This window comes from Cavia porcellus, unplaced genomic scaffold, assembly GCF_034190915.1.
Source record: "Cavia porcellus strain 051 isolate PalLab524CR breed Dunkin Hartley unplaced genomic scaffold, mCavPor4.1 scaffold_18, whole genome shotgun sequence".
NCBI classification, from domain to species: domain Eukaryota; kingdom Metazoa; phylum Chordata; class Mammalia; order Rodentia; family Caviidae; genus Cavia; species Cavia porcellus.
The window spans coordinates 53,193,227-53,206,882 of record NW_026947501.1 but is presented as its reverse complement, the minus strand read 5'-3'; the positions used below and the strand labels follow the sequence as shown (position 1 = coordinate 53,206,882).

Here is a 13,656-nt window from a genome sequence, read left to right as displayed (position 1 = left end):
TGAGGAAGCGCTTCTATCATGTTGCAAGTTTAGCTCTGAGAACCATGGATGAATTCAGTTCCAGGAAAAGAAGACTCATTCATTCATCGAACAAAAACCCAGAATAGAGATGTCGACTATAGCATGCCTGAGTCCGAGAACAGTTCACTAAGAAAAGCAACCGAGGTGAAGTAGCCCGCTGCAGGGTTCAACCCCAGGGTCGGTCTGCCCAGGATCCTCAGGAAGATGGGGAGTCCACTTGAGGTGGCGTAGGGTGTGAGGAAGCTCGGGCAGGATGGCCACCTGCAGGGTGGCAAGGATTTGCTCTGGAGTCTGATGACAGTAATGGTCCGATAGCTCTGTGCATGTCCTGAGACCACGGAATCATATACTACACATGCTGGGAGGCTGAGGCAGGAGGATCCCAAGCTTGAGCCCTGCTTGGTCAATTCTGTCTCAAACTAAAAAATAAAAAGGGTGAGACTGTAGCTCAGCACGAGGCCCCGAGTTCAGCCTCCAGCATGGTGGAGTGATATGTGTGACGTGTGAACTTGGTCTGTTCACTTCATACGCACACAACAATCACACTGTATTAAAAAAAACCCACATCTTCTTTATCCATGCACCAGTTAAGGGGCATCTGGGCCGTTTCCAGAATCTGGCTGCTAGAAACGTAGGTTTACAGACACCACTGTGGTATGCTGCTGTTAATTCTTTTGGGAATATATTCAGGAGGGGAACAGCTGGGTCCAGCGGGACCTCTCGTTCTGGTTTTCTGATTTCCACAGTGGCTGCATCAGTCTGCACTCCCGCCAGCAGTGGAGAAGGGCTCCTTTTTCCCATGATCCCTCCAGCGTTTGTTATTGGTTGATTTCTTGACGGTAGACATTCTCTTTCGGGGATGAGATGGAATCTCAGTGTTGTTTTAATTTGCATCTCTCAAATGACCACTGATGCTGAACATTTTTTCGCATATTTATTTGCTGTTGGTACTTTCTTTTTTAACCTGAGATGCGTGTTTTTCAAGACAGGGTCTCACCAGGATGGCCTCAAACTCACGGTGATCCTCCTGCCTCTGCCTCCTGAGTGCTGGGATTACAGACCGTGCCACTTGGGAGTTCAGAGAGGGACTATGCCTCAGAACTGCACTCCTGCCTTCCCAGGTGGAGAACCTAGTTTTGGGGTCCACCGGGGGCAGGTGGGTCCCACTGACCTTTGTGGCACCCCAGGGGCTGCAGGCCTCCTGCCTGTGGGCTGTGAGTGTTCTCTCGCCCTGCCTGCCAGGCCAGCGGGGCTGCAGCAGCCTTTCTTCTGGAAGTACCGGAGGACACCCAGGAGGGAGGACACCAGCCTCACCCCCTGTGGGTTCTGCACTCAGCGGCCTACCGCTGGTGCACCATGCAATCCCAGCTTTTGGGAGGCTGGAACGGGAGGATCCACCCTCTCTTAAAATCTAACGAACAAGTAAATGCTACAGTATTTTCGCTCCATCCATCCAGATCTCACTGTGTTCTCCATCACTACCAGCCTGACCACAGCATCGGTGCTGTGAAAGCTGTGTTCTGGTGTCTTGGCCTTCTCATCTGAAAAAGGACAATTCAAAGCTAGAGGCAAAGCTGGAAAAACGAGTTTCTCGGGCTCTGGGGGGGGGTAGGGTGGGGGAGGGACTCAGAGGCTGGAGATTCTGCAGATACGGAGGGCTGTGCAGAGGGCACGGCAGCCAGAGAACACAGCGGGCGCCCTCAAGCCTGTGACCCAGTCCCGGATTTGGTGGGAAGACTGCCCTGATCCACAGAGAGGCTGGGCGTGGGGTGCTTGACTGTAACCCCAGGACTCTGGGAGGCTGAGGCAGGAGGAGAGCAAGTATGAGCCCAAGCCAGACAATTGTGCACCATAAAATTAAAGAAAGATAAAGAGGAGAAGGAGAAGGAGAAGAAAAGGATGTGAAGCCATAATCTCTACACTTTACTTTTCTGCCTCGAATGCTGTTGTCTCAGAGGAAGATGGTGATGCTCTGAGCTACAGCAGCCATTTTGCAGCCCTGAGGGAAGTACTGCGAAGGGCAGACACAGAAGCCAGGGTCCGATGATGCAGATCTGCTGAACCTGTCACAGCACCAAGCACCCCAGGTTTTGCGTCATGAGAGACAACAACCCATCCTTCACCAGTGATTTGGGAGGTGCAGTGGAAACAGCCCAAGCCGGGTGTGTGGTGCACCCCAGTAATCCCAGGACTGGGGTGGCTGAGGCAGGAGGATCACTAGCCAAGCCAGGCCACATGGTGAGTTCAAGGTCAGTCTGACCCAGAGAGTAAGATCTCAAACCAAATCAGCCCAGACTAGATCAGACCACACCAAAGAAACACGGCCCAAAAAACAGCTTCTCTGCAGAAGGGCGGATGTCAGATCCAAGCTGTCCTGCACCAGCCTGGTCCAGCAGGCCTCCCGACAGAATGGCTGTGGCCTCAGTCCTTAGTGACATTTTTGGCCAAGGCAGCCTGGCGACCCCTGGGCTGCTGATTCCTTGCCCTCTCCACTCCTGCCCCCCACGGCCAGCGGCCTAGTGACCTTCCAGAATGTTCCCTGTTCCAAGTTCATGAAGCCGTGTGCCATGTATGCATGTGTGCATGAATGTGCGTGTACATGTGTGCATGCGTATGTGTGTGTGAATGTGCGTGTGCATGTGTGGGGCCAAGGTTCTGCCCCCTGCGCTGCTGCCCCACAGGACGCTGGGAGCTCAGGGCTGTGGGGACGCCCGCCCGATGTCCCAGTAGCACGACTTCCTTTCACATCTGGCCTGGATCTGAGGGCGACGCCTCCAGGCCAGGATGTAGCGCAGAGGTGGAGCCACCTTAGCACTGGAGGCGCTGAGTGGGAGCCCTGAGCCAGCCCCAGGCACAGACACGCTTGCTGTCCCCACCGTGAATGCTGCGCCCACTGGGCAGCAGCACGAGTCGCCCGCCCCCTCCCCTGGCAGCTGCCATCTATTTTCTGCCTCTGAGAATCTGAGGACTCTGGGGAGCTCCTGGCAGAAGGCTCTGAGAACACCTGTCCTTTGGGAATGGTTTATTTCAGGGGCCCCATATTTTCATGCACATGGCAGCACGCGACAGTTTAGCTTCCAGTGTGGAGTGCTCTTCCGTCTCGAGTCCAAACCCTGTTTTGTTACAGCAATCCTGAGTAATGCGATGGGGCGTGGTGATGCATGCCTGTGATCCGAGTACTCAGAAGGCTGAGGCAGGAGGATGCAAATTCAAGGCCATCCTGAACTACACAGTGAGACTGTCTCAAAACAACATAAAGGACCCTGAAGGGAATACCTGCCTGCAGGCATGCGTTCAGGTCCCTGGATCCCATTCTTTTGTGGCCCCAGGCTCTGCCTTGTTCAGAATCAGTAGGGATGTGAAACTCAGGCCTGGGGTCCCCTTTCCGGCTACCCTGTGGGGCCGGGACAGAAGCCCAGGGGTGTCTGCAGGACAGGCTCAGGGCTGGGTGGCTGGTGCGGAGCTGACCAAGAGGTCCAGGGCAGCTTTCCAGGGGCCCCTGAAGGAGGCACAGAGCACGTGGCGAGAGGCAGAGACACAGAGCATGTGGAGAGAGGCAGAGGATGAGCTGTCCCCTCTGCCCCTGCAGAGGGCAGCGGGACAAGGGACCCCTGTGTCCCTGAAAGGGCAGGCTTGCCGCAGCGGCTGAGCAGGGCTGCCTGGCCACAGGGGCAGGGGTTATGCAAAGGGACAGAATGCCTGGACAGTGCTGCTTGGGGCTCAGCCAGGGGTCCCAGGCGGGCGGGGAGGGGGTGACTGGAATGTATGACCAGGACAGATGGCCCCCGGCTCAGCCAACTCCTACGACCAAGACGCACCACTGGGAAATGCTAAGGGGGGTCCCCCCCGCCCCGCACACCATGGGGAGCATCTTGATCCCAGCACCACGTGACTGTGCTATGTGGGCAGCAGGGTGGCTGGGCTGGGCACTACGAGTCCCTCTGTCATCTGCTATGGGTCACCTTCAGCTGGTTATGTGATATTTTTTGGAGCCAAAGTGTCTAGGTCCAGGCACTGAATGCTGACAGCCCAGGGTGGACACAGCCACCAAGGGGCCTGCTGATGGTTTCCTCGGGCTCTGTGCTCAGGGGCCCCTCGAAGCAGGCTCCGGGCACAGACTGGATTTCGATCCAGCCCAGACAAGGCCACTGGGACCACAGGAGGAACAGAAGCGCCCGGGGGGGCTGTGGGCTCTGCTTGTCACCAGTGCTGGAGTCAGGGCCAAAGGTGAGTGGGTCCATGTCTCCACTGCAAGGGACACACAGTGCCTGACAACTTCCCCACATGCCGGGCTAAGAGCCTGGGGACTCCGCCCTGTACCCTAGCACTGACCAGACTGACGGAAGAGGTCATCCACACTGAGATCCCACAGGAGGCCAAAGGCTCTTGTAGACGTGTCTGGAGGCCACGCTAGCAGCTGGGAGGAAAAAAACAAAGTCAGCCCCATGGATCAGTATCAGAAAATCCCATTTGGCCCCAATTGGTAGTGCACACCTGTCATCCCAGCACTTGAGAGGCCGAGGCAGGAGGATCGCTGTGAGTTTTGGAGGGCAGCCTGAACTATATAGTGACACCTGACCTCATGGAAAACAAACCAGATAAAACAATCTTATTGAACCCACGCGGTGGAAGGAGATTGTTTCTCACCACTTTCAGATGAGGAAACTATCTGTGCTCAGAGAGCTCAGGCAGCTCCTGTCCGTCACACAGCTGGTACTGTGAGTGGTAAAGCCAGGTGCGAAGGCCGGGTGATATGCCGCCTGCAAGGGCACATCATGTGGACAGGCAAAGAGACAGTACTGCCTGGAAGTGCAGCCCTGCCTGGGGACACAGGGCCTGGCTTGACCTCAGCTGTGGGCTCCTGTGTGTGGCCTGTTACATCGCACCCTCCTCCTGATACTGGGGCGCTGGGGACACATGCAGCTGGGTGCTGCTGCTGCAGTGAGCCCCAAGCAAGGGGAGACCCTTCCTGGACTCCCCTCTTGGGGGCTGAGCTGGCTCTACATGTAGCCTGCACCCCCATGACTACCTAGGCCTCACTGAGGAGCCCCCAAAGGATCACCTAGGTCCAAGGCACACCCCAACTGCAAGGCTGCCGGGGTCATCTTTTCATTGTTGTTTGAGGCAGGTTTCACTATTTCATGATGGCCTTGAGGTGACCCTCCTGTCTCAACCTCAGCACCTGTGGCCGGCCAGAGTCTTCAGCACTGCAGTGCTGAGCACACTGCGTCTGCCCTCATCTGGGGCTCCCGTGGCCCCTCGTTGAAAGTGTCTAGGACCCGAGCAGGGCTTTGGGGGCCACTGGGGCACAACAGTTTGCAGGACTCACTTCCTAACCCGTGTGGGACAGAACTGTCCAGCAGAGGGGCTAGGGTCTCTGGACCCCTCAGACATCCAGCCCCCTAGGGGAGGATGCTCTCCGCCGCCACCACGTCAGGGTCACACAAGGCCCCTCTGTGGGCGACATCTCTGAGGGGCTCTTTGTGTGCCTGACACCCGTGCACTCTGTCGTTGGCTGTGCAAGGAACGGAGCGAGGCTGCGAGGCCGGGGCAGGGAATAAAGGCCTCACTGTTCCTGCCGTGCCCTGCGCCCCCTCTCCCTGCCCAGGCCTGGGTGGGGGCACTAGCCGAGCCCCAGCCCCAGGAGCTCCTGCCTGCCCCTCCCCCTCCCCGGGCCGGGAGGGCGCTGTGCAGCACCAGCCGCCTGGGCCCAGGTCCTGGCAATGACCCAGAGTGGCCTGATTTATGGCTGGGCCTGGGCACCGAGATTGGGACCTGCCCCTTCCTAGCAGGGCCGGCCTGGGTGGGGCCAGGCCAGGCCCCATCCTCACACCCCATGTTCAGCTCTGGGCAGCGGGTGTCAGCTATGGGGTGGATTCCTAGAAGCCACAGCAGGGTCCAGCACCTCCCTGATCCTGGGGTCCTGGATGCCACTAGGCCGGCAGCACCCACAGGGACATCAGGAGGCTGGAGCCCCAGCCTTTTGCCCTCGGGCCGCACCACTCGCGCCACCTAGTGGCCACAGGGGTCCTTACCTTGAGTAGCCACTGCAGCACTGGCACTGGGCAAGCGTGGGTAGAGTGCAGGTAGAGGTTGCTCAGGAAGCTGCAGCGCAGGAAGGACAGCTGCTGAGATGGTGGGGCGCTGCGGGACAGAGGGGTGCAATGAGGGGGCTCCAGGGCCGGTCTCCACAGAGATCCCACAGGAGACCCCACAGGGTCAGGATGCTGCTGTGGGTGAAGGTGCCTTTGGAGCCCTCAGTGAGGGGCGCTGTCAGAAGGAAAAACCACCTAAGTTGTCACCAGAACCGCTGGCTTTGCTCCAGGGATGCCTGAGAACTCAACTCACAGTGTTTTATTTATAATTATTATTTTATGTTTTGGTTTGTTCTGAAACGGTCTCACTTAGTAATTCAGGTTGGCCTTGAACTCACCACGTGATCCTCCTGCCTCTGCCTCCCGACTTCACAGTGTTTTAAATGCATAACTGGCTGGCCCACTGCCACCTTTCCAAGGGACCGAGGGGAAACCGAGGAACCTCCCCATGGGGACAGGGAGGCCTGAGAGATGACAGAGGGGGAGCCAGTACTCGCCTGGGCTCGGGGGCGGGCAGGGTTACCTGTGAGCCAGGCCAGCTTCCCAGGTCTAGTTACACGGAGCGCTTCTGCCCTGCTTGTGTTTTTCCGACACAAAGAGGACACCGGAGTGCACGGGAGAACATGTTCTGGGGCCGGGCAGGGAAGGAATCCCAAGTGCAGCTCCTGGGCAGCACCTGTCCCCGAGAAGGGTGAGGGGCCCTCGGGCTGCTAGGGCTGCAACCACAACCCGCACAGGCACGGGGATGCCTGTGTGGTCTCTTCCTCTCTCAGCACCCACGGCTGGCTGGTCATCTTGGCCCCCAGGACACAAAGAGGGGGAGACTTATTCTGGGTGGCTGTCAGGGCTCCGGGACTGGTACTTTGGAAGTCAACTTAAAGTGACTGACAGGGAGCGAGGTGGGGTGTCTCACGCCTATAATCCCAGCACTCAGGAGGCTGAGGCAGGGGGACTGCTGAGAGTTCGAGACCAGCCTGGGCTACACAGTGAGCTCAAGGCCAGCACGAACTGTATAGTGAGACCCTGTCTCAAAAATACAAAAAAAGGTGATTGATGGACGCATGATGGCACATGCCAGTAATTCTAGCACTCAGGAGGCTGAAGCAGGAGGACTTCCAGAAGCTTGAGACCAACCTGGGCTACATAGTGAGTTCAAGGTCAGCCTGGGCTACATAGTGGGACCCTGTTTCCACAAAGAAAGAAAGAAAAAAAAAAAAAAAAAAAGGAAGGAAGGGAGGCGGGGGGGAGGGAGGGAGGAAGAAAAGATTGGCTGGACTTCATCATCTCCTCAAACTCCTGGTCAGATGATGAACACAGATTCCAGGAAATGGCACAGTGATCTCATGCTTGTTCTTTTTAGTTATCAGATCAGCAGAACCCCCAGATAGTGTTTGATGTCGCCACACTGGACAGCAACATCCCCAGCCACCCCTCCTTCCGAGACTACTGAGATCCCACCAGCAGGAACACAGAGCCCGAAACCACGCGTCTCCTCCAGGCCACACCGTGGCCTCTTCAGCACTACCAGGCAACTGTTAGTGTGGATGGAGTTTTTTTCTGAGTCCATGAAGTTCAGAGGAGAAAGAGGCTCTGTGTGTGCGGCTGGGAGACAGACAGACGCTCCTGTGTGCACACAGACACATGTGCACACCCCACGCCCCATGTGCCTGGTCACATGCACCCCAGGGACTCTTGGGGACTTCAGGGGCCCCGCGGACTCCAGCACACAGGACCAGCCGCTGTGCCAGGGAAGCGGCCACTCCCTCCTTCTGCTCTGCCAGCTCGCGGCGCAGCTCCTGCCAGGAGAGCGACAGATGGGCTGCGAGCTCACCGCTGAGTTCGGTTTCATGAGTGCGACGAGCGGCAGAGAACCAGGAGACTGCTCTGCCCTGGAGCGAGTGGCTTTCAAGGAACTCTGGGTCCTACGCTGTACGAGAGGCAAAGAGCAGAACGCGAGTGGGCCTGGTGGAGCGCGCCTGTTAGCTCAAGCCTTAGGAAGCTGGGGCACGACTGCTGAGAGACTGAGGCCAGCCTGGGCCACAGAGCAAGACTGTGTCTCAGACAAACATCTTGGGTGACAGAATCAGCTGCTGCCAGGTTTAGCAAAACCCAGCATCGCGTCTCCACCCCAAGAGCCCCGTGCTGGGCTCCAACGGGCACCTCTGCCAATGGCAAGGGCACAGGTTTTCCAGAGAACGTCAGAGGGTCCTGGCAGAGACGCAGGCGGCAGGTGCCATGCGGGCTGGAGACACGAATTCTCTGGCTGTCAGCTCAAGTATCCTGGGTAGGGGGGCTCCGGGTACAGCCGCTAATCCTCAGCTATGCCAGTAATGATGGGCAGGTGTCTGTCCCTTCCTTGAGCCTTCGAGCTGCAGGATGGCAGAGCAACACAGCTCCCACCGACTGTCCTGAAATTCCCAGCCTGCTCCTGCAGGTGCCCAAGGGAAGACCCACTCCCTATCCCATCCTGGTCATAGCTCTGGGGCAAAGTCCTCAGATACCCAGCCCATCCCAAGCGGCCCAGAGGGGTTGGCATGGAGGGCATTATTCACAAGGTGCCAGCTGAGCCAATTTCCCCAGTGAAAGCGAAAATAAAATACCATGGCGAAACACAATGAGCCCCTGGGAGCTTCACTTACCTCTTTTCTCTTTCTTTTCTTGGGGTGTGGGGGAGTAGAGACAGGGTACATGTGGCCCAGGTTGGCCTTGAACTTGCCATGATGCTCTGCCTCAGCCTCCCAAGTGCTGAGATTACAAATGTTTGCCCCCAAGCCTGGGTTCATGTGGTTTTGACTTTGCCACCTTCCTCCAGGAAAGGGGGTGCTCATGGCAAAATAAGAGCTGGAAGCTGGGTGTGGTGGTACATGCCTGTAATCCCAGCACTCAGGAGGCTGAGGCAGGAGGATCACGTTAGTCTAGGCCAGCCTGGGCTACAAAGGAGAGTTGAAGGCCACCCTGCACTATATAGCAAGACTGTCTCAGAAAACAAAGCAACACAAACACTGAGGATGTGGGGGCCTCTGGGACCCCGGGGCACAAGTGACACCACAGCTGGTGAAGCTCAGGTTTACCTAACCCCTGCTTCCCCCGTCCAGGTTTCCACGGAATGAGCAGGCTTCCTGAGCACACGGGGCCGCATCAGTAGTGTCAGAGCCTGCCGGACCCTGCGCCGTCCCCATCCCCCTCCGGGCCTCAGGGAGGCCCCTGGCTGGCCCCTGGGCCTGGCTGGCCTACAAGGCTTCTGTGCAAAGGCGATCGGGTTTCCCTCTGAGCTGCTGTCAAGGAGCAGGCAGGCTCGGCAGCTCCTGGAATTGGCTACAACACACTTGTCAGAGCTGGGGACTCTGGGCACAGGGAGCTGACCCAAGCCCACACGGCCGGCCTGGGTTCCGCTGCATGGTCCGGAAGGCGGGGTCCTTGCATGAGCCCCTGCCTACCCCTGCCCCAGACAAACGGCCTGCTCTGCGGTGTCCCAACTTCATCGCTGCATTCCCAAGGAAGAAAGCAAGCTACTTTCCCTTCACAGAAGGGGACAGAGACATGAGCCGACTTCAAGGGGTGATTTTTAGAAAGTAGCATTGGTGGCAGGCATAGTGGTACACACCTCAAATCCCAGCCCTCGAGAGGCTGAGGCAGGAGGACCACTTTGAATTCAAGGCCAGTCTGGGCTATACAGTGAGACCCTGTCTCAAAACGAGCAAAATACAAAAACCACATCCGCTCGCGCCCCGCCCCCTCCCCGTGATAAAATGAACACGTTCATTCACTGTGCAAAGTCTAGAAGATGCACAGGAATAGGAGCAGGGATAAAAACTCCTGTCAGCTCACGAGGTGGTCACCTCTTGTCTCTGCCGTGACCGTGTTTCTGGCTCGGCCTGGTGGGGTCCCATCCGGCTGCCTCATACTCCTGCTAGGTCCTCTCTGTGTCTACCCATGAAGTCTTTTCAGAAACAGGAAACGACAGGTGGCCCCGGCGAGACGGTGACCTCTGGAAGCCCCGTCTGCGCTGTCCCTCAGCGCGTCCCTGTGGCAGCCTCTGCAGACCAGCACAGAACTGACCCCTGGTGTGCATGAGTGCACTGACACTGAGACACGCCGGGCGGCCACCTGGCCCCGCTTGGCAGCGCTGCTCCGATCCGATCCTGGGTCACCGGAGCCGCAGGCCGCCTCATCTGTCAAGCACTTCCTGCCCGACAGCCAGCTGGGGACAGACCCGTGCTGGCAGGAGCTGCACAGGAGAACCTGGCTCTCCCTCTCTCCTGGCCCCAGGCCCCTGCCGTCCTTGGTCGCTTTCTCCAGCTCCATGACCTTTCTTGTTCTTTCTCAGGTTGTTGTTTGAGGCAGGGTCTTGCCATGCAGTTCGGGCTGCCCTGGACTCGCCATGTGGCCCGCCGGCTTGGATTTGCAGCTACCCCCGCCCCACCTCAGTCATCATGCCTGGCTTAGTTCTTTTTTCTCCTTTTCACCTTATTTTTATTGAGCCCCTTTGCACGAGGACCAGGTTCACACACTCATGCCGTCCACTTCACCCCGTAGATGGGAATACCGTGGCGACCTCCGGACAGACACACATGAGGACAGCATGTGGTTTCCAAAGAGGGAAGCTGGTTAAGTCCATGACAGCCTCAGAGTCGTGAGTGCAGAACTATTTTACCATACAGCACAGGCTGTCTAATCTCAACATCTGGATCTTGTTCAGATCCCAACCAGAACAACCTCCAAGAAACATTTATCCGAGCCTAGGGGTACAGGTTTATAATCCTGGTACTCTGGGAGGTTGAGGCAGGAGGATTCATAAGTCAAGCTCCATCTGGACAACTGATCAACTAGTGAGACCTTGTCAAAAAAAAGGAGTGGGAGGGATGGGGTGCAGTGCAAAGGCCCTGGGGTCAACCCCCCCAAAGGGGTGGTAAGAGGGGTAAGAGGTGGAGCCTCACAGAAGGTCGTTACTGGCTTCTCCCCTAAATCCCTCTGCTTCCCATCTGGCCAGGTGACCTTCTTGTTTTCTTTGTTTGTACTGTCCTGGTCTGCCCACAGTGACAATGCACTTTTATTTCTCATACATGTGGATACAGATCAATATATAGTCATACATGGCAAAGATGAAATAGTATTTATTTACTCAATCCACGGACTCTTGGGCCTGCGCTCTGAGTTGAAGGCTACTTATTTAAAGCTACATAAGCTGATAAAGTCCTGAGTCTGACTTACAGACCTGTCTTGGCATTCAGGTTTATCACCTCACATGTGCTAATCCGAGTCTTCCTGCTTCCTGGCCAGTTTTCAGGCCTGCCGTCACATCTTTCACCCAATAGCCTCCTCACTCTTCAGTTATTTTTAATTTACATCCTCTGTGGGCTGCAGTAAATCAGGCAGGACATTTTCAGAGATGGTTCTTGATTGACGGACTGTCCCCAACCCTGCATATCAGAGAGTATCTTCCAGAGCCTTTGTAAAGAAATAAGAACTTGTAAGGGTACACAATTCTGGCTCAAAATTATTTCCCTGCAGACTCCAAGATAGTACATTGTTCCATTGTATGGTTTTTTTTGAGACAGGGTCTAGCTACTTGTGCAGGCCAATCTTGCACTCACACCCACAGCAATCTTCCTGCCTCAGCCTCCTGAGTGCTGGGATAACAGGTGTGTCCCCCCACCCCGACCCCCAGGCCTGGCTGGTTCCATTGCCTTCTGGTATTTACAATTGCGAGAAACATCTGGGGTCAGCCTAAATTTTGCTCCTTTATAGAGAAACTGCTTTCTTTATCTGGATACTTGCAAAACTTTTTCTTTTAAATTTTAAAAACTACCTAGGTGATGCCTAGGTACTGCTTTCTTCTGATTACATTTTACTTCAGGAAAGCTTTCCCATTAGTTCCTTAGTTTCGCTCCAGCTGTGTCTGCTCTGCCCTGTTTCAGGTGTCCTGTCCGCCTAGGGCAGCTCTCCCGCACAGGCCTCCCCACTGTCTGTTGTCTTCTTCTCCTATCTTGGTTGCTTTCTTTTCTCTGCACTCGGTGGGCAAGCGTCTCGTCTTGCATGTGCTTCAGCAGATCTCTTCTGTGGACTCGCCTGTCTCCATGCACTCGCGACCCTCCTTCCCCAGCTCTCACGCTCCCTGCCCCACCACTGGGCGCCGTCTCCTGTCCCGCCACAGATGTCAGCACCCGCAGCTCTCCTATGAAGACCGGGACATGTGTTTCTCCGAGACCTAGCTCTGCTCTTTTCTTCAGAACTGCAGTATCATGACCTCAACCATTCTTAGCAATGGTGTCCAAACATTAAATGCATCTTCTCTAGTGCCCATGTTGACAAAGGTCCAGAATGGTCCTGGTGACCCCTCTCCCCTCCCACTGCTGCGGTGCCATCCAGCTCACGGTCAGGGAAGGAGCCCGGGCTGCAGTGAGTGTTCTGCTGTTGGGAGTTCTGGCCTCACTCGCCATAAGAAACCTCTTTTCTTTGCAAGGACCCAGCACCAGGTGTTTCCGTGCAGTCAGGAGCAAATGGATGGATACACAGCAAAGCCCTGGAGAACTGCGGAAGATGATGACTCCTCGGTTCAAGCCTCATTACAGCCGTGAGACCATAGGGCTGCCCGCCCGCTGTGCCCCTCACTGGGTAGGTGAGGGTGGCCCTGTTCCCATCCCCTTGGCCTGCAACACAGCAGACGTCAGTGGCTCTGCTCTTCCCCTTTCTCTCTCTTCTCCTTGGACAAGCGCTGCATATAGTGGTAAATTGTTTTCAAATCCTCTTAAAAGCAATCCAGTCAGCAACTGTGTGATTATCATGGTAAATCTACTCCCAGAAAGGAGAGGAGCAGGCAGCTGTCCTATTGTGACTGAGGGTGTTGGTGGCTGGGGAAGCTCTGTGGTGCCAGTATCACACAGGTGGAAGAAGACAACACCATGCTGATGGAGTGGCCCTCATTATCTGTGGGAGAGGCATCCTAAGACCACAGTGCAGGCCTGGGAGGGCAGGCAGTGCTGGGACCTGGAAGTCGATGCTTTCCAGTTTAACTACATTCTGGTCAAGCCCTGTAGTTACACCTACTTTTTGAGACAGGCTCTTGCTATGTAGTTTACCCTGGCCTTGGGCTCACTGCGCATCTCAAACTGGCCTCAAACCTGTGGCAATCCTCCTGCCTCAGCCTCCCAAGGGCTGGGATTACAGGCATGCACCATTAGTCCTGGCTTCTGTAGCTAAAATTTTTGCAGATGTGGGGGGACAACAGCCAAATTAGCATAATTTTTGTTTGCTTCTTTACAACGTCGTGGGTAGACAGGAAAGTCAAGAATGGCGTATCTTGCATTTTGTTAGGTAAAGCTGGATTGAGGGCACTCTGTGATACGGGCCAGGCTATGTGAAAACCAAGCCGGTTCCTAAGTAACTAACGGGCAGGTAGTGTAGACCAGGTGGACCTAGAAGCTGTGGGGCTGATTCCCACAGAGGTATGGGAGGAGCGGGGTGGCCTACAGTTTCACCCCGGGACTCTGAATGGTGAACGATGTAAAACACAGGAATTGTTGTTCTGGAACTTTCTATC

General features: G+C 55.9%; 1 protein-coding gene across 7 annotated transcripts in view; it reads right to left on the bottom strand.

Moving 5' to 3' along the window:
• The window catches only part of Fam178b (family with sequence similarity 178 member B), a 72,466-nt gene that overhangs the window by 45,624 nt on the left and 13,186 nt on the right, over positions 1-13,656 (bottom strand). For all 7 annotated transcript variants that reach the window (XR_010040789.1, XM_063229917.1, XM_063229915.1 and 4 more), the window contains 2 exons: positions 6,057-6,165; positions 4,354-4,438 (listed from right to left, as the gene is read on the bottom strand). Coding sequence is in view for 6 of the 7 variants with exons in the window: in XM_063229917.1 (XP_063085987.1) it covers positions 4,354-4,438; positions 6,057-6,165 (194 nt within the window). In the remaining variant the exon portion in view is untranslated. The remainder of the gene's footprint in view (positions 1-4,353; positions 4,439-6,056; positions 6,166-13,656) is intronic.